Source organism: Oncorhynchus masou, chromosome 5, assembly GCF_036934945.1.
Source record: "Oncorhynchus masou masou isolate Uvic2021 chromosome 5, UVic_Omas_1.1, whole genome shotgun sequence".
NCBI lineage: Eukaryota > Metazoa > Chordata > Actinopteri > Salmoniformes > Salmonidae > Oncorhynchus > Oncorhynchus masou.
Window position 1 is genome coordinate 8713223 of NC_088216.1, and position 27594 is coordinate 8740816.

General features: G+C 44.6%; 2 protein-coding genes across 4 annotated transcripts in view; one reads left to right on the plus strand and one right to left on the minus strand.

The window, feature by feature from the left end:
- Nucleotides 1-27594, plus strand: part of LOC135532479 (zinc finger protein 436-like) — a 781678-nt gene that overhangs the window by 60217 nt on the left and 693867 nt on the right. The gene's annotated exons all lie outside the window — the stretch shown is intronic.
- Nucleotides 184-27425, minus strand: LOC135532360 (zinc finger protein OZF-like). Of its 3 annotated transcripts, none has more exons than XM_064959925.1 (4): nt 26887-27425; nt 26333-26430; nt 10096-10273; nt 184-2309 (listed from the first exon to the last, which is right to left on the minus strand). In XM_064959925.1, exons 1-4 carry the CDS (start codon nt 27233-27235, stop codon nt 808-810), a joined length of 2127 nt encoding a protein of 708 aa, XP_064815997.1. In that variant the 5' UTR covers nt 27236-27425; the 3' UTR covers nt 184-807. The 3 variants fall into 3 exon arrangements, with proteins under 3 accessions (XP_064815997.1, XP_064816002.1, XP_064816005.1); XM_064959930.1 differs by lacking the exons at nt 26333-26430; nt 26887-27425 and adding exons at nt 10409-10506; nt 11157-13228; XM_064959933.1 differs by lacking the exons at nt 184-2309; nt 10096-10273 and adding exons at nt 14802-16028; nt 26020-26197.

Genomic DNA, 27594 nt, shown 5'->3' on the forward strand with positions numbered 1-27594 from the left:
CTGGACCCCAGGAAGAGCAGGGAGGAATCCATCATAAATACAAACACAAAGACTTGTGCCACTTACTTACTTATATAATCGTTGACACTTTCCAATAGTGTTACTGGAATTAAATTCCTACATGTTTTATTTACCCAATTAATTTTTTGTGGTTTTTTTGCATAAAATGGACAGAGACCAGTCTCAAAATCAATCAGCAGCGTTTATTCTCGAGAGTACTGAACATGAAACATTTTACAACGGGTTATAAACTGAAAATGACATCATTAGTCTTTGTACCGTCTCTTCTCCACACCAGTACAATGGCTGTATAGTTCTCAAGCCTTCCCACATCGTCTCCCACCAATTTAGATCATTTATGACCGAGCCAAGGTCTACCTGTGTAGATAAGCATTCTAGCCAGTCTGACGATAAGCTCATTCATTTCTACCAGTCATTGTTCTAATTCTTGATTATATTTACACACATTATATTCAGTACTAGGATTAAAAGAAAATTCATACATATACAGTAACATAATTAGTATTCTGATTAGTCAGTCCTGATTGAAATGTATACATAATTAGTCATTATTGATTAAAAAAAAATCCCTTAACAAATAGAAAATCGAATGATGAACAAGAGGGTTTATACTTATCAAATCAATCAAAGCTCATCAAAACCAAATAGACAATTTTAAATATTTAATCTGATATTAGACATGATCATGTCTCAAAATGAAAAAACAAACAAAAGTAAACCTTTTTTTCTGGTTTCATACATACAATTTGATTTCACGTGGCATGAAATAAAAACACAAATGATCAGTCAGAAACACAAGTCAGAACACAGCCTCTCTATTCTCTCATGTGATTTCAGGTCCTCTGACTGGGAAAATGTCTTTCCACACTGAGAGCAGTGGTATGTCTTCTCCTCCTGTGTATGTATTCTTTCATGCTTATTCAGGTGCCTTAACCAATTAAATCTTTTTCCACACTGGGAGCAGTGGTAGGTCTTATCCCCTCCTGTGTGTGTCCTGTCATGCATAATCAGGGCTTCTAACTGGGAAAACCACTTTCCACAGAAGGAACATTGGTAGAGCTTTTCCTTTTTGTATGTGTGTATTTGCTCATGCGATTTCAGATTGCTTAACCTCAGAAAACTCTTTCCACAATGAGAACATGTGTTAGACTTCTCTCCAGAGTGCATTTGCATATGACCTTTGAGGCTCGTTAACTGCCTAAAACTCATTCCACAATGGGAACAGTGGTAAGGCTTTTCTCCTGTGTGTATTCTCTCGTGTAATTTCAGCTGTTGCGATCCTCTAAAACTCTTTCCACAGTAAGAACAGTGGTAAGGTTTCTCACCTGTGTGTATTCTCTCATGCATTTTCAAGGCCTTTAACATTGAAAAAGCAATTCCACATTTGGAGCAGTGATAAGGCTTCTCTCCAGAGTGTATTCGCTTATGACTTTTCAGACTCCCTAACTGAGTAAAACTCTTTCCACACTGGGAACAGTGGTACGGCTTTTCCCCTGTGTGTATTCTCTCGTGTAATTTCAGGCCCCCTGGTCCGGAAAATGTCTTTACACACCGAGAGCATTGGAATGGTTTTTCCCCTGTGTGTATTCTTTCATGCATTTTCAAGACATTTAAATATGTAAAACTCTTTCCACACTGGGAACAGTGGTACGGCTTTTCCCCTGTGTGTATTCTCTCGTGTAATTTCAGGACCCCTGGTCGGGAAAATGTCTTTACACACTGAGAGCATTGGAATGGTTTTTCCCCTGTGTGTATTCTCTTATGAACTTTCAGTTCTGTTGACTCAATAAATCTCTTACCACACTGAGAGCATTGGTAAGGCTTATCTCCTGTGTGTCGTCTCTCATGCGATTTTAGGTTACGTAAACGAGTAAAACTCTTTGCACACTGAGAGCAGTTGTAAGACTTCTTCTCTGCGTGTGTTCTCTTGTGGTTTTTAAGATTCCCTAAATGGTTAAAACTCTTTCCACACTGGGAACAGTTGTAAGACTTCTTCTCTGCGTGTGTTCTCTTGTGGTTTTTAAGATTCCCTAACTGTGTAAAACACTTTCCACACTGAGAGCATTGGAATGGTTTTTCCCCTGTGTGTATTCTTTCATGCATTTTCAAGACATTTAACCACGTAAAACTCTTTCCACACTGGGAACAGTGGTAAGGTTTGTCTCCTGTGTGTATTCTTTTATGTATTTCAAGGCTCCATAAACGGGTAAAACTCTTTCCACACTGGGAACAGTGGTGTCGTCTCACTGGTTCAGACGTCTCTGGTTCCTCTGAGTCGGGTCGCTCTTCTGCCAAAGACAAACAGAGTGGTTAAAACAGGGAGACCTGAATGGAATCTCCACAAACATTTTAGTCATTTATCAGACCCTCTTATCCAGAGAGACTTACAGGCAGGTGCTCTTCCTCACTATGGGTCATACCTCTACAGTAGAATGCCCATACAGGGGGATTCCTCACTACGTGTCATCCATCTACAGTAGAATGCCCATACAGGGGGATTCATCACTATGGGTCATCCTTCTACAGTAGAATGTCCATACAGGGGGATTCCTCACTATGAGTCATCCTTCTACAGTAGAATGCCCATACAGGGGGATTCATCACGATGGGTCATCCTTCTACAGTAGAATGCCCATACAGATTCCTCACTACGTGTCATCCAGTAAGCAGTAGCGGTACAGCTATTTAACACAACCAGTTAGTCCAGCAGTAAGGGTACATTACATTACATACAGCTATTTAACACCACCAGTTAGTCCTAGCAGTAAGGGTACATTACATACAGCTATTTAACACCACCAGTTAGTCGAGCAGTAAGGGTACATTACATTACATACAGCTATTTAACACCACCAGTTAGTCCTAGCAGTAAGGGTACATTACATACAGGTATTTAACACCACCAGTTAGTCCAGCAGTAAGGGTACATTACATTACATACAGCTATTTAACACCACCAGTTAGTCCTAGCAGTAAGGGTACATTACATACAGCTATTTAACACCACCAGTTAGTCCTGCAGTAAGGGTACATTACATACAGCTATTTAACACCACCAGTTAGTCCCAGCAGTAAGGGTACATTGCATACAGCTATTTAACACCACCAGTTAGTCCTGCAGTAAGGGTACATTACATACAGATATTTAACACCACCAGTTAGTCCCAGCAGTAAGGGTACATTACATACAGCTATTTAACACCACCAGTTAGTCCCAGCAGTAAGGGTACATTACATACAGCTATTTAACACCACCAGTTAGTCCTGCAGTAAGGGTACATTACATTACATACAGCTATTTCACAACACCAGTTAGTCCCAGCAGTAAGGGTACATTACATACAGCTATTTAACACCACCAGTTAGTCCTGCAGTAAGGGTACATTACATACAGCTATTTAACACCACCAGTTAGTCCTAGCAGTAAGGGAACATTACATACAGCCATTTAACACCACCAGTTAGTCCTAGCAGTAAGGGTACATTACATACAGCCATTTAACACCACCAGTTAGTCCTAGCAGTAAGGGTACATTACATACAGCTATTTAACACCACCAGTTAGTCCTAGCAGTAAGGGTACATTACATTACATACAGCTATTTAACACCACCAGTTAGTCCTAGCAGTAAGGGCACATTACATTACATTACATAAGGCTATTTAACACCACCAGTTAGTCCCAGCAGTAAGGGTACATTACATACAGCTATTTAACACCACCAGTTAGTCCTAGCAGTAAGGGTACATTACATACAGCCATTTAACACTACCAGTTAGTCCTAGCAGTAAGGGTACATTACATACAGCTATTTAACACAACCAGTTAGTCCTAGCAGTAAGGGTACATTACATACAGCCATTTAACACTACCAGTTAGTCCTAGCAGTAAGGGTACATTACATACAGCTATTTAACACCACCAGTTAGTCCTAGCAGTAAGGGTACAATACATTACATACAGCTATTTAACACCACCAGTTAGTCCTAGCAGTAAGGGTACATTACATACAGCTATTTAACACCACCAGTTAGTCCTAGCAGTAAGGGTACACTACATACAGCTATTTAACACCACCAGTTAGTCCAGCAGTAAGGGTACATTACATTACATAAAGCTATTTAATACCACCAGTTAGTCCTAGCAGTAAGGGTACATTACATTACATACAGCTATTTAACACCACCAGTTAGTCCTAGCAGTAAGGGTACATTACATACAGCTATTTAACACCACCAGTTAGTCCAGCAGTAAGGGTACATTACATACAGCTATTTAACACCACCAGTTAGTCCTAGCAGTAAGGGTACATTACATACAGCTATTTAACACCACCAGTTAGTCCTGCAGTAAGGGTACATTACATTACATAAAGCTATTTAATACCACCAGTTAGTCCTAGCAGTAAGGGTACATTACATTACATACAGCTATTTAACACCACCTGTTCGTCCTGCAGTAAGGGTACATTACATTACATACAGCTATTTAACACCACCAGTTAGTCCTAGCAGTAAGGGTACAATACATACAGCTATTTAACACCACCAGTTAGTCCTAGCAGTAAGGGTACATTACATACAGCTATTTAACACCACCAGTTAGTCCTGCAGTAAGGGTACATTACATACAGCCATTTAACACCACCAGTTAGTCCTAGCAGTAAGGGTACATTACATACAGCTATTTAACAACACCAGTTAGTCCTAGCAGTAAGGGTACATGACATATAGCTATTGAACACCACCAGTTAGTCCTAGCAGTAAGGGTACATTACATACAGCTATTTTACACCACCAGTTAGTCCTGCAGTAAGGGTACATTACATACAGCTATTTAACACCACCAGTTAGTCCTAGCAGTAAGGGTACATGACATACAGCTATTTAACTCCACCAGTTAGTCCTAGCAGTAAGGGTACATTACATACAGCTATTTAACACCACCAGTTAGTCCTGCAGTAAGGGTACATTACATACAGCCATTTAACACCACCAGTTAGGCCTAGCAGTAAGGGTACATTACATACAGCTATTTAACAACACCAGTTAGTCCTAGCAGTAAGGGTACATGACATATAGCTATTGAACACCACCAGTTAGTCCTAGCAGTAAGGGTACATTACATACAGCTATTTTACACCACCAGTTAGTCCTGCAGTAAGGGTACATTACATACAGCTATTTAACACCACCAGTTAGTCCTAGCAGTAAGGGTACATGACATACAGCTATTTAACTCCACCAGTTAGTCCTAGCAGTAAGGGTACATTACATTACATACAGCTATTTAACACCACCAGTTAGTCCTGCAGTAAGGGTACATTACATACAGCTATTTAACACCACCAGTTAGTCCCAGCAGTAAGGGTACATTACATACAGCTATTTAACACTACCAGTTAGTCCCAGCAGTAAGGGTACATTACATACAGCTATTTAACACCACCAGTTAGTCCTGCAGTAAGGGTACATTACATACAGCTATTTAACACCACCAGTTAGCCCTAGCAGTAAGGGTACATTACATACAGCTATTTAACACCACCAGTTAGTCCAGCAGTAAGGGTACATGACATACAGCTATTTAACTCCACCAGTTAGTCCTGCAGTAAGGGTACATTACATACAGCTATTTAACACCACCAGTTAGTCCTAGCAGTAAGGGTACATGACATACAGCTATTTAACACCACCAGTTAGTCCAGCAGTAAGGGTACATTACATTACATACAGCTATTTAACACCACCAGTTAGTACAGCAGTACGGGTACATTACATTACATACAGCTATTTAACACCACCAGTTAGTCCTAGCAGTAAGGGTACATTACATACAGTTATTTAACACCACCAGTTAGTCCTAGCAGTAAGGGTACATTACATACAGCTATTTAACACCACCAGTTAGTCCTAGCAGTAAGGGTACACTACATACAGCTATTTAACACCACCAGTTAGTCCAGCAGTAAGGGTACATTACATTACATAAAGCTATTTAATACCACCAGTTAGTCCTAGCAGTAAGGGTACATTACATTACATACAGCTATTTAACACCACCAGTTAGTCCTAGCAGTAAGGGTACATTACATACAGCTATTTAACACCACCAGTTAGTCCTGCAGTAAGGGTACATTACATTACATAAAGCTATTTAATACCACCAGTTAGTCCTAGCAGTAAGGGTACATTACATTACATACAGCTATTTAACACCACCAGTTCGTCCTGCAGTAAGGGTACAATACATACAGCTATTTAACACCACCAGTTAGTCCTAGCAGTAAGGGTACATTACATTACATACAGCTATTTAACACCACCAGTTAGTCCTAGCAGTAAGGGTACATTACATACAGCTATTTAACACCACCAGTTAGTCCTGCAGTAAGGGTACATTACATACAGCTATTTTACAACACCAGTTAGTCCTAGCAGTAAGGGTACATTACATACAGCTATTTAACACCACCAGTTAGTCCTGCAGTAAGGGTACATTACATACAGCCATTTAACACCACCAGTTAGTCCTAGCAGTAAGGGTACATTACATACAGCTATTTAACAACACCAGTTAGTCCTAGCAGTAAGGGTACATGACATATAGCTATTGAACACCACCAGTTAGTCCTAGCAGTAAGGGTACATTACATACAGCTATTTTACACCACCAGTTAGTCCTGCAGTAAGGGTACATTACATACAGCTATTTAACACCACCAGTTAGTCCTAGCAGTAAGGGTACATTACATACAGCTATTTAACACCACCAGTTAGTCCTGCAGTAAGGGTACATTACATACAGCCATTTAACACCACCAGTTAGTCCTAGCAGTAAGGGTACATTACATACAGCTATTTAACAACACCAGTTAGTCCTAGCAGTAAGGGTACATGACATATAGCTATTGAACACCACCAGTTAGTCCTAGCAGTAAGGGTACATTACATACAGCTATTTTACACCACCAGTTAGTCCTGCAGTAAGGGTACATTACATACAGCTATTTAACACCACCAGTTAGTCCTAGCAGTAAGGGTACATGACATACAGCTATTTAACTCCACCAGTTAGTCCTAGCAGTAAGGGTACATTACATTACATACAGCTATTTAACACCACCATTTAGTCCTGCAGTAAGGGTACATTACATACAGCTATTTAACACCACCAGTTAGTCCTGCAGTAAGGGTACATTACATACAGCTATTTAACACCACCAGTTAGTCCTGCAGTAAGGGTACATTACATACAGCTATTTAACACCACCAGTTAGTCCTAGCAGTAAGGGTACATGACATACAGTTATTTAACACCACCAGTTAGTCCAGCAGTAAGGGTACATTACATACAGCTATTTAACACCACCCGTTAGTCCTAGCAGTAAGGGTACATTACATACAGCTATTTAACACCACCAGTTAGTCCAGCAATAAGGGTACATTACATACAGCTATTTAACACCACCAGTTAGTCCAGCAGTAAGGGTCACCAGAGGTGAGTTCAATTCCAAAGTAAAGGAGAATCAGCTGCTTGAAATCTCATAATTTCTAACTGCTTCTAGAAGGTGCCAATAATATTGGAATTTCTTTGTGGAATAAATAACATTTAGTAAATTATTCAGATTGTTTTGTTCAACTGTAAACCGAAGACATATGTGGACACCAAAATATGTTTTAATATGAAAAGTTTTGGAAGATTATTTTACCTTTATTTAACTAAGCAAGTCAGTTAAGAACAAATTCTTATTTACAATGACCAACCTACCCTGGCCAACGCTGGGCCAATTGTGTGCCGCCCTATGGGACTCCCAATTACAGCCGGTTGTGATACAGCCTGGAATCGAACCAGGGTTTGTAGTGACGCCTCTAGCACGGAGATGCAGTGCCTTCGACCGCTGTGCCACTCAGGAGCCCAAGAAATGGTGCAATATTTGAAAAATGTTGGAGTTCAGGCTTTATTTGACCTGATCAAGTAGGAAATGACATTCATTGGACCATTACAGAGGAGGCCAAGTCTGGCTGATAGAAACGGCTTGGAGAGCTTTAGAGTTTTTTCCATTATTTTTAACACTCACAGCTGTCCCCGATCGAAGTTCTGAAGATGAGCTGTTAATGAACCTGTTGCGTCGCGCAATCCCGGATCCGGGATTCTATTTATAGCCTCAAGCTCATTAGCATAAGCAGATTGAATTAGAAAAACAAGGCAGATAATTGCAATAACAGACGTAGGAATTAGGGTAAAGGCTGGATTCCCTTTATTTGTCCGGTGTCCTTGGTGGCCTTGTTTGAAATTACAGTACAGTTTTCTGTTGAGAAAACGTTGCAGCGGTGGACTTTGAACCGAAAGACTGGGTCCTTAAATCCAGTTCTCTGGAAAGCTCGGACACAGTACCCACTGTTAACTTCTTGCGTCAAGCAATCCCGGAGCCGGGATTCTATTTAAAGCCTCAAGCTCATTAGCATAACGCAACGTTAACTATTCATGAAAATCGCAAATGAAATAAATATATTTGCTCTCAAGCTTAGACTTTTGTTAACAACACTGTCATCTCAGATTTTCAAAATATGCTTTTCAACCATAGCTAAACAAGCATTTGTGTAAGAGTATTGATTGCTAACATAGCTATAAGCCTAGAATTCAGCCAGCAACATTTTCACAAAAACAAGAAAATAATTCAAATAAAATAATTTACCTTTTTAGAACTTCAGATGTTTTCAATGAGGAGACTCAGTTAGATAGCAAATGTTCAGTTTTTCAAAAAATATTATTTGTGTAGGACAAATCGCTCCGTTTTGTTCACGTTTGGCTATGAAAAAAACCTGTATACAGTTATAGCCTCAAGCTCATTAGCATAATGTAACGTTAACGATTTCTGAAAATCGCAAATAAAATGAAAATAATGCGCCTGCTCTAAAGCTTAGCCTTTTCTTAACAACACTGTCATCTCAGATTTTCAAAATATGCTTTTGATCCATTGCTATTCACTAATTTGTGTAAGAGTATGCTAAGCTAGCTTAGCATTTTGAGTAGCATTTAGCACGCAACATTTTCACAAAAACCAGATAACCAAATAAATAAAATCATTTACCTTTGAAGAGCTTCAGATGTTGTCAATGAGGAGACTCTCAGTTACATAGCAAATGTTCAGTTTTTCCTAAAAGCATCTTTGTGTAGGAGAAATCGATCCGTTTTGTACATCACATTTGGCTACCGAAACGAACCGAAAATTCAGTCACCAACAACGTCAAACTTTTTCCGAATTAACTCCATAATATCGACCGAAACATGGCAAACATTGTTTGGAATCAATCCTCAAGGTGTTTTTTCACATATCTCTTCATTGATATATCGTTCGTGGAAGCCTGCTTTCTTCTCTGAATTCCATGGAAAAATACTTGCAGCTGAGGTTTGCGCACCAATTTCGGCGCAGGACACCGGGCGGACACCTGGTAAATGTGGTCTCTTATGGTCAATCTTCCAATGATATGCCTACAAATACGTCACAATGCTGCAGACACCTTGGGGAAACGACAGAAAGGGCAGACTCATTCCTCTCGCATTCACAGCCATATAAGGAGACAATGGAAAACGGAGCCTCAAAAATCCTGCTCATTTCCTGGATGCCGTTTCATCTTGGTTTTGCCTGTAGCTCACGTTCTAGGGCACGCACAGAAAATATCTTTGCAGTTCTGGAAACGTCAGAGTGTTTTCTTTCCAAAGCTACCAATTATATGCATAGTCGAGCATCTTTTTGTGACAAAATATTGCGCTTAAAACGGGCACGTCTTTTTATCCAAAAATGATATAGTGCCCCTAGAGTTTCAAGAGGTTTTAATGAAGTAATACAGACCACATTGAGAGTAATATATATTTCATCAAGGTTTTATATGGTCTATTGGTTTCTCTCTTTTCATTGGCAGAATCATTTTTCAGTGTTATGATATTCATAACATCCATATCCACCAGTCTATCTTCCTGTCAACTAACAGAACTCTGCTGGTTGTCCTGGTAACAGATACCAGTCGGCAGATCTATTGTATTTGTTCAAACTGAACTACAGCACTTACTTTGATGAGTCAAATCTGATCCTTTCTTCTCTTCTCCACCTCTCACAGTTCCACTCAGCCCCGTTGTTTTCCTGCAGTCCACCAGCAGCACAAACAACCTCTTCATACCCAGCAGTGAGGTGCTACCGGGAGAGGCACGACACGGCGACTCCGGGAGGAAGGAAGGGCTAGCGTTGTCCTAGTAACCATAAAGAGGGGACACAGACACATATCGTTATGGATGCTGATGTCACTGTTGTCATGAAGTGCTTTACAGAAACACAGCCCAGACCCAGATAGAGCAAGCTGTATGCTAGACCAGACCAAGCTGTACCATCTGGTGATCTGATCTGGAGAGTCTCTTCTCTTCTTCGTCAGCATCAGGATGTTGTTGAGGCTCCGCAGAGGATCCACGATAGTCATGTCTCTCTCCTGTGTGAACGAGAACATCAAACAGGTGGTAAACTTATGATCTTCTATTATAATCACAGTCTTACAAGAGGCATTAATATCTCTAAACAGGGCCAAAATGTGCACTTTCATCATGATTTAAAAAAATATTGTTTATGATGCAAATGTAAAAGGGTCGTTCCACTAAATGGGTGCATTTTTTCGTCCATTTCGATATTTTAAGTAGAAATGATGCACCAATATTGAATTTTAAAAGCCTGTTATATTAGATTAGGTGCACTTTAATATCGACCACATGGAGAAATCAATACATTTAATTTAAAAGTCCCAAAAATATATGAACCAATGGCAGATTGCCCCTTAAACATGTCCTACAGTACTGAACAACATATTCAAGTGTAGAACTTTAGTAGAATCACCGTTAAAAAACCCACATTAGTTCAGGGGCAGAACGACCGATTTTCACCTTGTCGGCGCAGGGATTTGAGTTGCAACGCTCTAACCACTAGGCCACCCAGATATATGTGCCACTGTCAGATTGCCCCTTCAACAATTCCTACAGTACTGAACAACATATTCAAGTGTAGAACTTCAGTAGAATGCCCCTTAAAATCCCCACATTAGTTCAATAACGGCATAGTTTGTGCCCCTGTTTTTAAGACAGTACTCACTGGTGTTAGCAGGATCTTCAGTCTCCTCCTCCTCGTCATTTATTGAGATAGCCTCCTCTTCCTCTTTTACTCCAAAAGGTTCTTTCTCTTCTTTCAATGTAATATCCACCTCTTCTTCCTTTTTTATTCTTAAAGCTTCTTCCTCTTCTTCTTTTACGATGATGTTCAGCCCTCGAGCTTCTTTCTCCGAATATCTTAGTGAGCTCATGGTCGGGATGTTAGCTAGCTAGATAGTTAGCATTAGCGATTAGCCTAGTGCAGTAACGTTAACAATTGAACAGATTAGCCAATTTCATTTAACAAGCAAATAACTTCTTTTTTTCAACTCGTCAATACGTAAAACAGAATAATGTTTAATAAACACTGACATTGATATTAACAAGACTGGTTTAATGTGCGCTAACGAAGTGGTTGAATCAGTAGTCTTTTACTGCCGTTGAAGCTTTCCGTCCACTAGATTATACGTCACGCAAGAAACATCACCTGAAAGCCTCTCATCGCCATCTGCTGACTGGAGTGGGTAACGCAGATTGGTAAAATCTCCAGTCCATCGTTTATTCTGGCGAACAATGTCATAAGAAGTCATTTTAAAACAACCAGATGTTATGTTCTCTTTTACTTCATACAGCTAATACTTTCCTCCAGGGCTGACCTTCCCATTAGGCAACAAATTGTCGATGGCCACATAATTTTTTTATTTTTAAATGGGCCAAGACACATGGCTAACAACACATAATTGGGGTGGCTGGTAGCCTAGTGGTTAGAGCATTGGCCTCGTAACCGAATCCCTGAGCTGACAAGGTAAAAATGTGTCATTCTGCCCCTGAACAGGCAGTTAACCCACTGTTCCTAGGCTGTCAATGAAAATAATAGTTTATTCTTAACTGACTTGCCTAGTTAAAGGTAAAGTAATTCTGCCCAAAAACAATGAAAACTTCTCTCACCCAATGGCATATTTAGGTGAGTGTTGGTGCCCACTTTGGACAGATAGGACTCTACCTGTGTAGAGCACATGCCCCTTTACCCTTCCTGTCTCTAAAGTGCCTCTCTATTGGCCCAGCGTTGTTCGTGGTTAGGGGAAGGTTTGGCCCAGCGTCGTACGTGGTTAGGGGAAGGTTTGGCCCAGTGTCGTACGTTGTTAGGGGAGGGGTTGGCCCAGTGTCGTTCGTGGTTTGGGGAGGATTTGGCCCAGCGTGGTTAGGGGAGGGTTTGGCCCAGCGTTGTTCGTGGTTAGGGGAGGGTTTGGCCCAGCGTCGTACGTGGTTAGGGGAGGGTTTGGCCCAGCGTCGTACGTGGTTAGGGGAGAGTTTGGCCCAGCGTCGTTCATGGTTAGGGGAGGGTTTGGCCCAGTGTCGTTCGTGGTTTGGGGAGGGTTTGGCCCAGCGTCGTTCGTGGTTAGGGGAGGGTTTGGCCCAGCGTCGTTCGTGGTTAGGGGAGGGTTTGGCCCAGCGTCGTTCGTGGTTAGGGGAGGGTTTGGCCCAGCGTGGTTAGGGGAGGGTTTGGCCAGCGTGGTTAGGGGAGGGTTTGGCCCAGTGTCGTTCGTGGTTAGGGGAGGGTTTAGCCCAGCATGGTTAGGGGAGGGTTTGGCCCAGTGTCGTTCATGGTTTGGGGAGGGTTTGGCCCAGCGTGGTTAGGGGAGGGTTTGGCACAGCGTCATTCGTGGTTTGGGGAGGGTTTGGCCCAGCTTGTTTTGGGGAGGGTTTGGCACAGCGTCGTTCGTGGTTAGGGGAGGGTTTGGCCCAGCGTCGTTCGTGGTTAGGGGAGGGAGTGGCCCAGTGTGGTTAGGGGAGGGTTTGGCCCAGCGTGGTTAGGGGAGGGTTTGGCCCAGCGTGGTTAGGGGAGGGTTTGGCCCAATGTGGTTAGGGGAGGGTTTGGCCCAGCGTGGTTAGGGGAGGGTTTGGCTCAGCGTGGTTAGGGGAGGGTTTGGCCCAGCGTGGTTAGGGGAGGGTTTGGCCCAGCGTGGTTAGGGGAGGGTTTGGCCCAGCGTGGTTAGGGGAGGGTTTGGCCCAGCGTGGTTCGGGGAGGGTTTGGCCCAGCGTGGTTAGGGGAGGGTTTGGCCCAGCGTAGTTAGGGGAGGGTTTGGCCCAGTGTGGTTAGGGGAGGGTTTGGCCCAGCGTGGTTAGGGGAGGATTTGGCCCAGCGTGGTTAGGGGAGGGTTTGGCCCAGCGTGGTTAGGGAGGGTTTGGCCCAGCGTGGTCAGGGGAGGGTTTGGCCCAGCGTGGTTAGGGGAGGGTTTGGCCCAGCGTAGTTAGGGGAGGGTTTGGCCCAGTGTGGTTAGGGGAGGGTTTGGCCCAGCGTGGTTAGGGGAGGATTTGGCCCAGCGTGGTTAGGGGAGGGTTTGGCCCAGCGTGGTTAGGGGAGGGTTTGGCCCAGCGTGGTCAGGGGAGGGTTTGGCCCAGCGTGGTTAGGGGAGGGTTTGGCCCAGCGTGGTTAGGGGAGGGTTTGGCCCAGCGTGGTCAGGGGAGGGTTTGGCCCAGCGTGGTTAGGGGAGGGTTTGGCCGGCACGTCCTTGTCCCATCGTGCTCTAGTAACTCCTTGTGGCGGGTCGGGCCAATGCACGCTGACTTCTGTCGCCAGCTGTACGCGTTTCCTCCTACACATTGGTACAGCTGGCTTCCGGGTTAAGCGAGCAGTTTGTCAAGAAGCAGTGTGGCTTGGCGGGGTCGTGTTTCGGAGGATGCAGGGCTCTCGACCTTCGCCTCTTCTGAGTCCGTATGGGAGTGGCAGCGTTAGGACAAGACTGAACTACCAATTGTAGAGAAAAAGGGGCCTTTGTAGCAAAAGACCAGTGTTGTTAAACTCTGGATGTCTTGATGTCATTGTATGTTTTTAAACTGTGGACGTCAGTGGGCATAGCCTGAAATATTTATTTATACATGTTTTATTTAACATTTATTTAACTAGGGAAGTCAGTTAAGAACAAATTCTTATTTACAATGACAGCCTACCGGGAAACAGTGGGTTAGCTGCCTTGTTCAGGGGCAAAACAAGTCGCCTGGATTGACTTGAGATGGTGCCTGTTTTAGTGGTTCCATTCTCCATCAGTAGAACAGCAATCTACTAGGGTGAAGATCTCTTGTCTTTCCTTGATTTCCCAGCATCCTCTCTTTCCATCTTCTCTGGTCATATAGGAGGAGAAGATAATCTCAGATCTCCTCCAATGAGTTTTGTAAGGGGGGGAGGACGCAAGGAATCAAGGAAAGACTTTAGGGTGGTAGGTAGTCTAGTGTTGGGCCAGTAACTGAAAGGTCGATGGTTTGAATCCCCCAGCCGATTAGCTGATAAATCTGTTGATGTGCTCCTTGAGCAAGGAACTTAACCCTAATAGCTCCTGTAAATCGCCCTGGATTAGAGCGTCTGCTAAATGACTCAAATGTAAACACTTCACCAGAACAAGTCATCAGTTTCATAGTCCTCTATCTTGATGAATAGTTACACATTTACTCAATGAAAAATAAAAAAATGAATGTAAGATGTTTCAAAGTTCAAAGAATCAAGGTTAGAATGAAAACAAAATACAAATTATATTCGTCTATATGTTAAGTTACATTTTGAAATATCCAAATTATAAGATTTTTGAGCTAATAGTTTGTATCTAATCAAAGTTTATAATCAAAACAAAATAGAAAATGCATTTGATCAAATCTGAACATGCCTCAAGATGAAAAATAGAAAAACAAAATGTAGGCCTATTTGTGGGTATGATTTTACATATATACAAATTAGATTTCATGGATTTCATTAGATGTCCAAATACATAAGTCAGAACACAGCCTCTTTTCTCTCATGTGATTTCAGGTCCTCTGAAAATTAGTGACATGAAGAGTGTATGTATTATTTTATGCTCTTTCAGGACCCTTAATTGGGTAAAACTCTTTCCACACTGGGAGCAGAGGTGAGGCTACCCTCCTTTGTGTGTCACCACATGACTTTTCAGGCTTCTTAATTGGGTAAAACTCTTTCCACATTGGGAGCAATGGAAAGGCTTTTCTCCTGTATGCATTCTCTCATGCATTTTCAGGCTCCCTGACTGGGTAAAACCCTTTCCACATTGAGAGCATTGGAATGGCTTTTCTCCTGTGTGTATTCTCTCATGCTCTTTCAGTGTCCCTGACCAGCTGAAACTCTTTTCACAATGGGAACAATGGTATGGCTTTTCCCCTGTGTGTATTCTCTCATGTGATTTCAGGTTTACTAACAGGATAAAACTCTTTCCACACTGAGAGCACTGGAAAGGCTTCTCTCCTGTGTGAATCATCTCGTGCGTTTTCAGGTACCGTAACTGGCCAAAACCCTTTCCACACTGCGAACATTGGAATGGCTTTTCTCCTGTGTGCATTCTCTCGTGCTCTTTCAGTGTCCCTGACCAGCCAAAGCTCTTTTCGCAATGGGAACAGTGGTACGGCTTTTCCCCTGTGTGTATTCTCTCGTGTGATTTCAGGTCTCCTGGTCGGGAAAATGTCTTTACACACTGAGAGCATTGGAATGGTTTTTCCCCTGTGTGTATTCTCTTATGAACTTTCAGTTCTGTTGACTCAATAAATCTCTTACCACACTGAGAGCATTGGTAAGGCTTATCTCCTGTGTGTCGTCTCTCATGCGATTTTAGGTTACATAAATGAGTAAAACTCTTTGCACACTGAGAGCAATTGTAAGACTTCTTCTCTGCGTGTGTTCTCTTGTGGTTTTTAAGATTCCCTAAATGGTTAAAACTCTTTCCACACTGAGAGCAGTTGTAAGACTTCTTCTCTGCATGTGTTCTCGTATGGTTTTTCAGGCTCCATAAACGGGTATAACTCTTTCCACACTGGGAACAGTGGTGTCGTCTCGCTGGTTCAGACGTCTCTGGTTCCTCTGAGTCGGGTCTCTCTTCTGCCAAAGACAAACAGAGTGGTTAAAACAGGGAGACCTGAATGAAATCTCCACATACATTTTAGTCATTTATCAGACCCTCTTATCCAGAGAGACTTACAGGCAAGTGCTCTTAGCATGTGATGCATGTGCTCCATTGTCTCTTAGCATGTGATGCATGTGCTCCATTGTCTCTTAGCATGTGATGCATGTGCTCCATTGTTCACATGACCCATGTATTTTACACTGCGTGACTTTAAGGGAATAGTATGGTCACTATTCAGAGCAACTTGTTAGTGCATCCATCTTAAGATAGCTTGGTGAGACAACCACAACAGTGATAGTAAATACAGTTTCCCTCAGTTAGTGCATCCATCTTAAGGTAGCTAGGTGAGACAACCACAACAGTGCCGTTTTTGAGATCTGGGAAAAATGTGATTTTTTTGTGTGTGTCGTTACCCTTTAATTGAAGTGCCACCAGACACCAGTCTGTCTGGAATGCGTGTGTTGCAACGGGAGTATTTTTAAACAAAATAGTCACCGGATTGATGCAAATAATCACGATTCTGGCAGGTAGACTCCTTTATGGTTACCTTTAAATTGTCTTTCAGTCGACCTGAAGACACTAGCATTAGCACAGTCTACCTGAAGACATTAGCACTAGCATTAGCACAGTCTACCTGAAGACATTAGCACTAGCATTAGCACAGTCTACCTGAAGACATTAGCACTAGCATTAGCACAGTCTACCTGAAGACATTAGCACTAGCATTAGCACAGTCTACCTGAAGACATTAGCATCGCTAACGGGGTACACGAAATGGTAGACATATAGGAAATGGTAGACATATCACTACAGACCCGGGTTCGATCCCAGAACTAATAGAACTCTGCTGGTTGTCCTGGTAACAGACACCAGAGGGCAGATCTATATTATTTGTTCAAACTAAACTACAGCACTTACTGTGATGAGTTAAATCTGATCCTTTCAAGCATATAATTGGTAGATGTGGATAGAAAACACTAAAGTTTCCAAAACTGTTAAAATAATGTCTGTGAGTATAACAGAACTGATATGGCAGGCGAAAGCCCGAGGAAAATCCAACCAGGAAGTACTATTATTTTGAAAGGCTGTTTTTCAATTGAAAGCCTATCCACCATATAAAGACTTAGGACCCAGTTTGTATTTTATTATTTCATCTTTATTTAACCAGGTAGGCTAGTTGAGAACTAGTTCTCATTTGCAACTGCGACTTGGTCAAAATAAAGCATAGCAGTGTGAACAGACAACAACACAGAGTTACACATGAAATAAACAAGTCAATAACATAGTAGGAAAAATAATCTATATACATTGTGTGCAAAAGGCATGAGGAGGTAGGAGAATAATTACAATTTAGTAGATTAACACTGGAGTGATAACTGATCAGATGAACATGTGCAGGTAGAGATATTGGTGTGCAAAAGAGCAGAAAAGTAAAGTAAATAAAATAAAAACAGTATGGGGATGAGGTAGGTAAATTGGGTGGGCTATATACCGATGGACTATGTACAGCTGCAGCGATCGGTTAGCTGCTCAGATAGCAGATGTTTAAAGTTGTTGTGGGAGAAAAGTCTCCAACTTCAGAGATTTTTGCAATTTGTTCCAGTCGCAGGCAGCAGAGAACTGGAAGGAAAGGCAGCCAAATGAGGTTTTGGCTTTAGGGATGATCAGTGAGATACACCTGCTGGAGCGCGTGCTACGGGTGGGTGTTGCCATCGTGACCAGTGAACTGAGATAAGGCGGAGCTTTACCTAGCATAGACTTGTAGATGACCTGGAGCCAGTGGGTCTGGCGACGAACGTATAGCGAGGGCCAGCCGACTCGAGCATACAGGTCGCAGTGGTGGGTGGTATAAGGTGCTTTCGTAACAACGGATGGCACTGTGATAAACTGCATCCAGTTTGCTGAGTATTGGAAGCTATTTTGTAGATGACATCGCCGAAGTCTAGGATTGGTAGGATAGTCAGTTTTACTAGGGTCAATTTGGCGGCGTGAGTGAAGGAGGCTTTGAATTGAACCCTGTGGTACCCCCATAGAGACGGCCAGAGGACCGGAAAACAGGACCTCCGGTTTGACACACTGAACTCTGTCTGCAAAGTAGTTGGTGAACCAGGCAAGGCAGTCATTAGAAAAAACCGAGGCTACTGAGTGCCAATAAGAATATGGTGATTGACAGAGTCGAAAGCCTGAATGATGACGGCTGCACAGTAGTTTTTTATCGATGGTGGTTATGATATCGTTTAGTACCTTGAGCGTGGCTGAGGTGCACCTGTGACCGGTTCGGAAACCGGATTGAACAGCGGAGAAGGTGGGATTCGAGATGGTCAGTGATCTGTTTGTTGACTTGGCTTTTGAAGACCTTAGATAGGCAGGGCAGGATGGATATAGGTCTGTAACAGTTTGGGTCCAGGGTGTCTCCCCCTTTGAAGAGGGTGATGACCGCGTCAGCTTTCCAGTCCTTGGGGATTTCAGACGATATGAAAGAGAGGTTGAACAGGCTGGTAATAGGGGTTGCGACAATGGCGGTGGACAGTTTCAGAAATAGAGGGTCCAGATTGCCAAGCCCAGCTGATTTGTATGGGTTCAGGTTTCGCAGCTCTTTCAGAACATCTGCTATCGGGATTTGGGTAAAGGAGAAGCTGGGGAGGCTTGGGCGAGTAGCCGTGCGGGGGGGGGGGGAGCTGTTGGCCGAGGTTGGAGTAGCCAGGAGGAAGGCATGGCCAGCCGTTGAGAAATGCTTGTTGAAGTTTTCGATAATCACGGATTTATCGGTGGTGACCGCGTTACCTAGCCTCAGTGCAGTGGGCAGCTGGGAGGAGGTGCTCTTGTTCTCCATGGACTTTACAGTGTCCCAGAACTTTTTGGAGTTAGAGCTACAGGATGCAAATTTCTGCTTGAAAAAGCTGGCCTTTGCTTTCCTGACTGTGTGTATTGGTTCCCTGAACAGTTGCGTATCGCGGGGACTATTCGATGCTATTGCAGTCCGCCACAGAATGTTTTTGTGCTGGTCGAGGGAAGTCAGGTCTGGAGTGAACCAAGGGCTATATCTGTTCTTAGTTCTGTATTTTTTGAACGGAGCATGCTTGTCTAAGATGGAGAGGAAGTTACTTTTAAAGAATGACCAGGCATCCTCAACTGGCGGGATGAGGTCAATATCCTTCCAGGATACCCGGGCCAGGTCGATTAGAAAGGCCTGCTCACAGAAGTGTTTTAGGGAGCATTTGACAGTGATGAGGGGTGGTCGTTTGACCGCGGACCCGTAGCAGATACAGGCAATGAGGCAGTGACCGCTGAGATCCTGATTGAAGACAGCAGAGGTGTATTTGGAGGGCAAGTTGGTCAGGAAAATGTCTATTAGGGTGCCCATGTTTACGGATTTAGGGTTGTACCTGGTGGGCTCCTTGATGATTTGTGTGAGATTGAGGGCATCTAGCTAGGACTGCCGGGGTGTTAAGCATATCCCAGTTTAGGTCACCTAACAGAACAAACTCTGAAGCTAGATGGGGGGGGCGATCAATTCACAGATGGTGTCCAGGGCACAGCTGGGAGCTGAGGGGGGGTCGGTAGCAGGCGGCAACAGTGAGAGACTTATTTCTGGAGGGATTCATTTTTAAAATTAGAAGTTTGAACTGTTTGGGCATAGACCTGGAAAGTATGACAGAACTCTGCAACTCCTCCCCCTTTAGCAGTTCTTTCATGACGGAAAGTGTTATAGTTGGGTATGGAAATCTCAGAATTTTTGGTGGCCTTCCTAAGCCAGGATTCAGACACGGCAAGGACATCAGGGTTGGCAGAGTGTGCTAAAGCAGTGAGTAAAACAAACTTAGGGAGGAGGCTTGCATGAAACCAAGGCTTATTCGATCACAGAAGTCAACAAATGAGGTTGCCTGGGGACATGCAGGGCCTGGGTTTACCTCCACACAAGGAATAAAAGGAGCAGAATTATGGGCGTGGTAGAATATATTCAGGGCATTACATTTACATTTAAGTCATTTAGCAGACGCTCTTATCCAGAGCGACTTACAAATTGGTGAATTCACCTTCTGACATCCAGTGGAACAGCCACTTACAATAGTGCATCTAAGTCATTAAGGGGGGGTGAGAAGGATTACTTATCCTATCCTAGGTATTCCTTGAAGAGGTGGGGTTTCAGGTGTCTCCGGAAGGTGGTGATTGACTCCGCTGTCCTGGCGTCGTGAGGGAGTTTGTTCCACCATTGGGGGCCAGAGCAGCGAACAGTTTTGACTGGGCTGAGCGGGAACTGTACTTCCTCAATGGTAGGGAGGCGAGCAGGCCAGAGGTGGATGAACGCAGTGCCCTTGCTTGGGTGTAGGGCCTGATCAGAGCCTGGAGGTACTGCGGCGCCGTTCCCCTCACAGCTCCGTAGGCAAGCACCATGGTCTTGTAGCGGATGCGAGCTTCAACTGGAAGCCAGTGGAGAGAGCGGAGGAGCGGGGTGATGTGAGAGAACTTGGGAAGGTTGAACACCAGACGGGCTGCGGCGTTCTGGATGAGTTGTAGGGGTTTAATGGCACAGGCAGGGAGCCCAGCCAACAGCGAGTTGCAGTAATCCAGACGGGAGATGACAAGTGCCTGGATTAGGACCTGCGCCGCTTCCTGTGTGAGGCAGGGTCGTACTCTGCGGATGTTGTAGAGCATGAACCTACAGGAACGGGCCACCGCCATGATGTTGGTTGAGAACGACAGGGTGTTGTCCAGGATCACGCCAAGGTTCTTAGCGCTCTGGGAGGAGGACACAATGGAGTTGTCAACCGTGATGGCGAGATCATGGAACGGGCAGTCCTTCCCCGGGAGGAAGAGCAGCTCCGTCTTGCCGAGGTTCAGCTTGAGGTGGTGATCCGTCATCCACACTGATATGTCTGCCAGACATGCAGAGATGCGATTCGCCACCTGGTCATCAGAAGGGGGAAAGGAGAAGATTAATTGTGTGTCGTCTGCATAGCAATGATAGGAGAGACCATGTGAGGTTATGACAGAGCCAAGTGACTTGGTGTATAGCGAGAATAGGAGAGGGCCTAGAACAGAGCCCTGGGGGACACCAGTGGTGAGAGCGCGTGGCGAGGAGACAGATTCTCGCCACGCCACCTGGTAGGAGCGACCTGTCAGGTAGGACGCAATCCAAGCGTGGGCCGCGCGGGAGATGCCCAACTCGGAGAGGGTGGAGAGGAGGATCTGATGGTTCACAGTATCGAAGGCAGCCGATAGGTCTAGAAGGATGAGAGCAGAGGAGAGAGAGTTAGCTTTAGCAGTGCGGAGCGCCTCCGTGATGCAGAGAAGAGCAGTCTCAGTTGAATGACTAGTCTTGAAACCTGACTGATTTGGATCAAGAAGGTCATTCTGAGAGAGATAGAGGGAGAGCTGGCCAAGGACGGCACGTTCAAGAGTTTTGGAGAGAAAAGAAAGAAGGGATACTGGTCTGTAGTTGTTGACATCGGAGGGATCGAGTGTAGGTTTCTTCAGAAGGGGTGCAACTCTCGCTCTCTTGAAGACGGAAGGGACGTAGCCAGCGGTCAGGGATGAGTTGATGAGCGAGGTGAGGTAAGGGAGAAGGTCCCCGGAAATGGTCTGGAGGAGAGAGGAGGGGATAGGGTCGAGCGGGCAGGTTGTTGGGCGGCCGGCCGTCACAAGAAGCGAGATTTCTTCTGGAGAGAGAGGGGAGAAAGAGGTCAGAGCACAGGGTAGGGCAGTGTGAGCAGAACCAGCGGTGTCGTTTGACTTAGCAAACGAGGATCGGATGTCGTCGACCTTCTTTTCAAAATGGTTGACGAAGTCATCTGCAGAGAGGGAGGAGGGGGGAGGGGGAGGAGGATTCAGAAGGGAGGAGAAGGTGGCAAAGAGCTTCCTAGGGTTAGAGGCAGATGCTTGGAATTTAGAGTGGAAGAAAGTGGCTTTAGCAGCAGAGACAGAGGAGGAAAATGTAGAGAGGAGGGAGTGAAAGGATGCCAGGTCCGCAGGGAGGCGAGTTTTCCTCCATTTCCGCTCGGCTGCCCGGAGCTCTGTTCTGTGAGCTCGCAATGAGTCATCGAGCCACGGAGCGGGAGGGGAGGACCGAGCCGGCCTGGAGGATAGGGGACATAGAGAGTCAAAGGATGCAGAAAGGGAAGAGAGGAGGGTTGAGGAGGCAGAGTCAGGAGAAAGGTTGGAGAAGGTATGAGCAGAGGGAAGAGATGAAAGGATGGAAGAGGAAAGAGTAGCGGGGGAGAGAGAGCGAAGGTTGGGACGGCGCGATACCATCCGAGTAGGGGCAGTGTGGGAAGTGTTGGATGAGAGCGAGAGGGAAAAGGATACAAGGTAGTGGTCGGAGACTTGGAGGGGAGTTGCAGTGAGGTTAGTGGAAGAACAGCATCTAGTAAAGATGAGGTCGAGCGTATTGCCTGCCTTGTGAGTAGGGGGAAGGTGAGAGGGTGAGGTCAAAAGAGGAGAGGAGTGGAAAGAAGGAGGCAGAGAGGAATGAGTCAAAGGTAGACGTGGGGAGGTTAAAGTCGCCCAGGACTGTGAGAGGTGAGCCGTCCTCAGGAAAGGAGCTTATCAAGGCATCAAGCTCATTGATGAACTCTCCGAGGGAACCTGGAGGGCGATAAATGATAAGAATGTTAAGCTTGAAAGGGCTGGTAACTGTGACAGCATGGAATTCAAAGGAGGCGATAGATAGATGGGTAAGGGGAGAGAGAGAGAATGACCACTTGGGAGAGATGAGGATCCCGGTGCCACCACCCCGCTGACCAGAAGCTCTCGGGGTGTGCGAGAACACGTGGGCGGACGAAGAGAGAGCAGTAGGAGTAGCAGTGTTATCTGTGGTGATCCATGTTTCCGTCAGTGCCAGGAAGTCGAGGGACTGGAGGGAGGCATAGGCTGAGATGAACTCTGCCTTGTTGGCCGCAGATCGGCAGTTCCAGAGGCTACCGGAGACCAGGAACTCCACGTGGGTCGTGCGCGCTGGGACCACCAGATTAGGGTGGCCGCGGCCACGCGGTGTGGAGCGTTTGTATGGTCTGTGCAGAGAGGAGAGAACAGGGATAGATAGACACATAGTTAACAGGGTACAGAAGAGGCTACGCTAATGCAAAGGAGATTGGAATGACAAGTGGACTACACGTCTCGAATGTTCAGAAAGTTAAGCTTACATAGCAAGAATCTTATTGACTAAAATGATTGAAATGAAACAGTACTGCTGGAGTAGGCTAGCTGGTAGTGGCTGCGATGTTGACACTACACTAATCAAGTCGTTCCGTCGAGTGTAATAGTTTCTACAGTGCTGCTATTCGGGGGCTAGCTGGCTAGCTAGCAAGGTTGATTGCGTTCCGTTACTTAAAAGAACGACAATAGCTGGCTGGCTAACCTAGAAAATCGCTCTAGGCTACACAATTGTCTTAGATACAAAGACGGCTATGTAGCTAGCTAGCTACGATCAAACAAAACAAACCGTTGTACTGTAATAGTTACTACAGTGCTGCTATTCGGGGGCTAGCTACGTTAGAAGAACGACAATAGCTGGCCAGCTAACCTAGAAAATCGCTCTAGACTACACAATTGTCTTAGATACAAAGACGGCTATGTAGCATAATGTGCAGACAGGGGTATGTGGGGGTGCGGGTACAGCGGAGGTAAGCCCAGGCACTGGGTGATGATAAGAGAGGTTGTATCTCTGTACATGCTGGTTATAATGGGTGAGGTCACCGCATGTGTGGGGGGTGGGACAAAGGAGGTATCAGAGGTATGAGGGGTGGAACTAGGGGCTCCATTGTAAACTAAAACAATGATAACTAACCTGAACAGTATACAAGGTATATTGATATTTGAGAGAGACATACAGCAAGGCATAAAGTAATCGCAGGTCTTGATTGGGAGAGCTAGCTAAAACAGGTGAGACAACAACAGGTAGTCAGCTAACACAACAACAGCAGGTAAAATGGCGATGACAAGGCAGAGTGTCGGATTAACTACACACAGAGCCTGAGTTCGCGGCTGGGGCCGACAGATAAAACACAAATCAACAGAATGGAGTACCGTGATTAATGGACAGTCCAGCAGGCATCAGCTATGTAGCCAAGTGATCATAGTGTCCAGGGGGCATCATCTATGTAGCCAAGTGATCATAGTGTCCAGCAGGCATCAGCTATGTGGCCAAGTGATCATAGTGTCCAGCAGGCATCAGCTATGTGGCCAAGTGATCATAGTGTCCAGCAGGCATCTGCTATGTGGCCAAGTGATCATAGTGTCCAGCAGGCATCAGCTATGTGGCCAAGTGATCAGTGTCCAGCAGGCATCAGCTATGTAGCCAAGTGATCATAGTGTCCAGCAGGCATCAGCTATGTAGCCAAGTGATCATAGTGTCCAGCAGGCATCAGCTATGTAGCCAAGTGATCATAGTGTCCAGGGGGCAGCAGTAGATAGAACAGGGGAGCCGCCACTACGCTAGCATGCAGCGTTTAAAGTTAGTCGCCCGGGGATGGTCTGCTCAGACAGAGGCCGGCTGAAGGAACAGCGGCAGACCAGACGTGGTGGAGCGGCGGGGCGCCGTGTCGACAGAGAATCCAAGCCAGATGGCGAAAGAGGTATTGTAGAATTTTGTTTGCTAGCCGGGAGATATGCCTGGCTCACGGCTAACTGGTAATAGCTTCGTGGCAGTGGCGTCAGCCACTATAGCCAATCGGTAGCATCGGTGATCCGGTGCCAAGGTCCAGAGTTTACAGCAAGGATCCGGTGGGGTATTGGGTACTAGCCGTGTATGAGTGGGGTTTGGGTAAACAGCTGAGTAGGCCGGGAGTTGGGTCTCAGGGATAGCTTCGGTACTGGGTGCCACGGAGGGTGCAAGATAGCTGTGAGGATCAGAAGTAGTGGCTCAGGGATTACGGCAGGAATCCGGAGTTGTTGTGGAGAGACAGTCCGATACTGGTAGATTGGCGAGTAATATCCAGGCTAAGAACAGGGCCGGTGTCTGTGCAGAAGGTAAAAGCCGCAGTGGCTAAAAATGATTAAATAGCTTGTAGCTAATTAGCTGGTTAGCTTCTGGAGGTTCTTGAATGTGTTAAAAATAGTAGCGATTCCGTATCACATTGGGTTACCGGAAGATATGATCGAATTAAAAATCTAAAATACAGAAGGAGGGAGATCCTTTCAATGGGAGGACAGTGGAAATTTCCAGACATGAGTTTCTCCTTTTCTATTAATTAAGCTTTTGTCCGGTTGAAATATTATTGATTACAAAACGCACCAACAAAATGGAGGTTTTTGAATATAAAGAGGGACTTTATCGAGCAAAACGAACATTTATTGTGTAACATGGAGTCTTGGGAGTGCAACCATATGAAGATCATCAAAGGTAAGTGATACATTTTATCGCTATTTCTGACTTTTGTTAATCCTCTACTTGGCTAGTTACTGTTTGTAATGACTTTCCTGCTGTTCTCAGATAATCGCATGATTTGCTTTCGCCGTAAAGCCTTCTTGAAATCTGACACAGCGGTTGGATTAACAAGAAGTTTATTTGTCCATGTGGTAGTAGTCAGTCTGATACAAACACACTAATGAAGTATGTGCATGAGGGAGTAGTCAGTCTGTCCATGTGGTAGCTAGTCAGTCTGGCCAAGTGGTACTAGTCAGTCTGGCCACGTGGTACTAGTCAGTCTGGCCACGTGGTAGTAGTCAGTCTGGCCACGAGGTAGTCGTCAGTCTGGCCATGAGGTAGTCGTCAGTCTGGCCACGAGGTAGTAGTGATAGTAGTCAGTCTGTCCACGTGGTAGCTAGTCAGTCTGTCCACGTGGTAGCTAGTCAGTCTGGCCATGAGGTAGTAGTCAGTCTGTCCACGTGGTAGCTAGTCAGTCTGTAGTCTGGTAACAGATGCCAGTCTATCTTCCTGTCAACTAACAGAACTCTGCTGGTTGTCCTGGTAACAGATACCAGTGGGCAGATCTATTGTATTTGTTCAAACTAAACTACAGCACTTACTCTGATGTGTCAAATCTGATCCTTTCTCCTCTTCTCCTCCTCTCACAGTTCCACTCAGCCCCGTTGTTTTCCTGCAGTCCACCAGCAGCACAGACAACCTCCTCATACCCAGCAGTAAGGTGCGACCGGGAGAGGTACGATACAGGGACTCTGGGAGGGAGGAAGGGCTTGCGTTGTCCTAGTAACCATAAAGAGGGGACACAGACACATATCATTATGGATGCTGATGTCACTGTTGTCATGAAGTGGTTTACAGAAACCCAGCCCAGACCCAGAGAGAGCAAGCTGTATGCTCGACCAGACCAAGCTGTACCATCTGGTGTTCTGTTCTGGAGAGACTCTTCTCTGCCTCGTCAGCATCAGGATGTTGTTGAGGCTCCCCAGAGGATCCACCATAGTCATGTCTCTCTCCTGTGTGAATGAGAACATCAAACAGATGGTAAACTTATGATTTTCTTTTGCAATCACAGAGTCTTACAAGAGGCATGAATGTCTAAACAGAGCCAGAATGTCCACTTTCATCATCATTTTATAAAATATTGTTTATGATGTAATTGTAAAAGGGTCGTTCCACGAAATGAGTGCGTTTTGTGTCCCTTTGAAATTTTAAGTAGAAATGATGCCCCTATAGAGTTTTAAAAGTGTGTTATTAGATGACGTACGGTTTAATAGAACACATGGATAACTGAATAAATGTATACATTTAAAAGTCCCAAAAATATATGAACCAATGGCAGATTGCCCCTTAAACATGTCCTACAGTACTGAACAACATATTAAAGTGTAGAACTTCAGTAGAATGCCCCTTTAAAACCCCACATTAGTTCAAGAACTGCATTGTGCCCCTGTTTTTAAGACAGTACTCACTGGTGGTAGTCTGATCTTCAGCCTCCTCCTCTTTCACTCCCAAAACGTCTTCCTCCTCTTTAATTGAGAAAGCCTCCTCTTCCTCTTTTACTCCAAGAAGTTCTTTCACTACATTTTCTTCTTTTAATGTTACGGCATCTTCCTCCTTTTTGATTCTGAAACCTATCTCCTCTTCGTCTTTTACTAAAAAAGGTCCTTTCTCTTCTTTCACTGTCATATCCACCTCTTCTTCTAATGTGACAGTCTCCTCCTCTTCTTCCTTTTTTATTCTTAAAGCTTCTTCCTCTTCTTCTTTTACGATGATGATCAGCCCTAGAGCTTCTTTCTCCGAATATCTTCGTGAGCTCATGGTCGGTGATGTTAGCTAGCTAGCTCGCATTAGCGATTAGCCTAGTGCAGTAACGTTCTCAATTTAACAAATTGGCGCATTTAATTTAACAAGCAAACACTGACATTAATACACACAACAATAGTCTAAAGTGTTCGGTTTTATGTTCGCCATGAAACCACAGCGTTGGTTGAATCAGAAGCTTTTTGTCGCTGTTGAAGAAACCTCCAGTTCCGTCCACTAGATTTTACGTCACGCAAGCAGCATCACCTGAAAGACTCATATCGCTCTCTGCTGACCGAAGTGGGTAACGCAGATTGGAAAAATCTCCACGACATAGTTTATTCTGTTAAACCATGTCATAAGAAGTAATTGAAAAA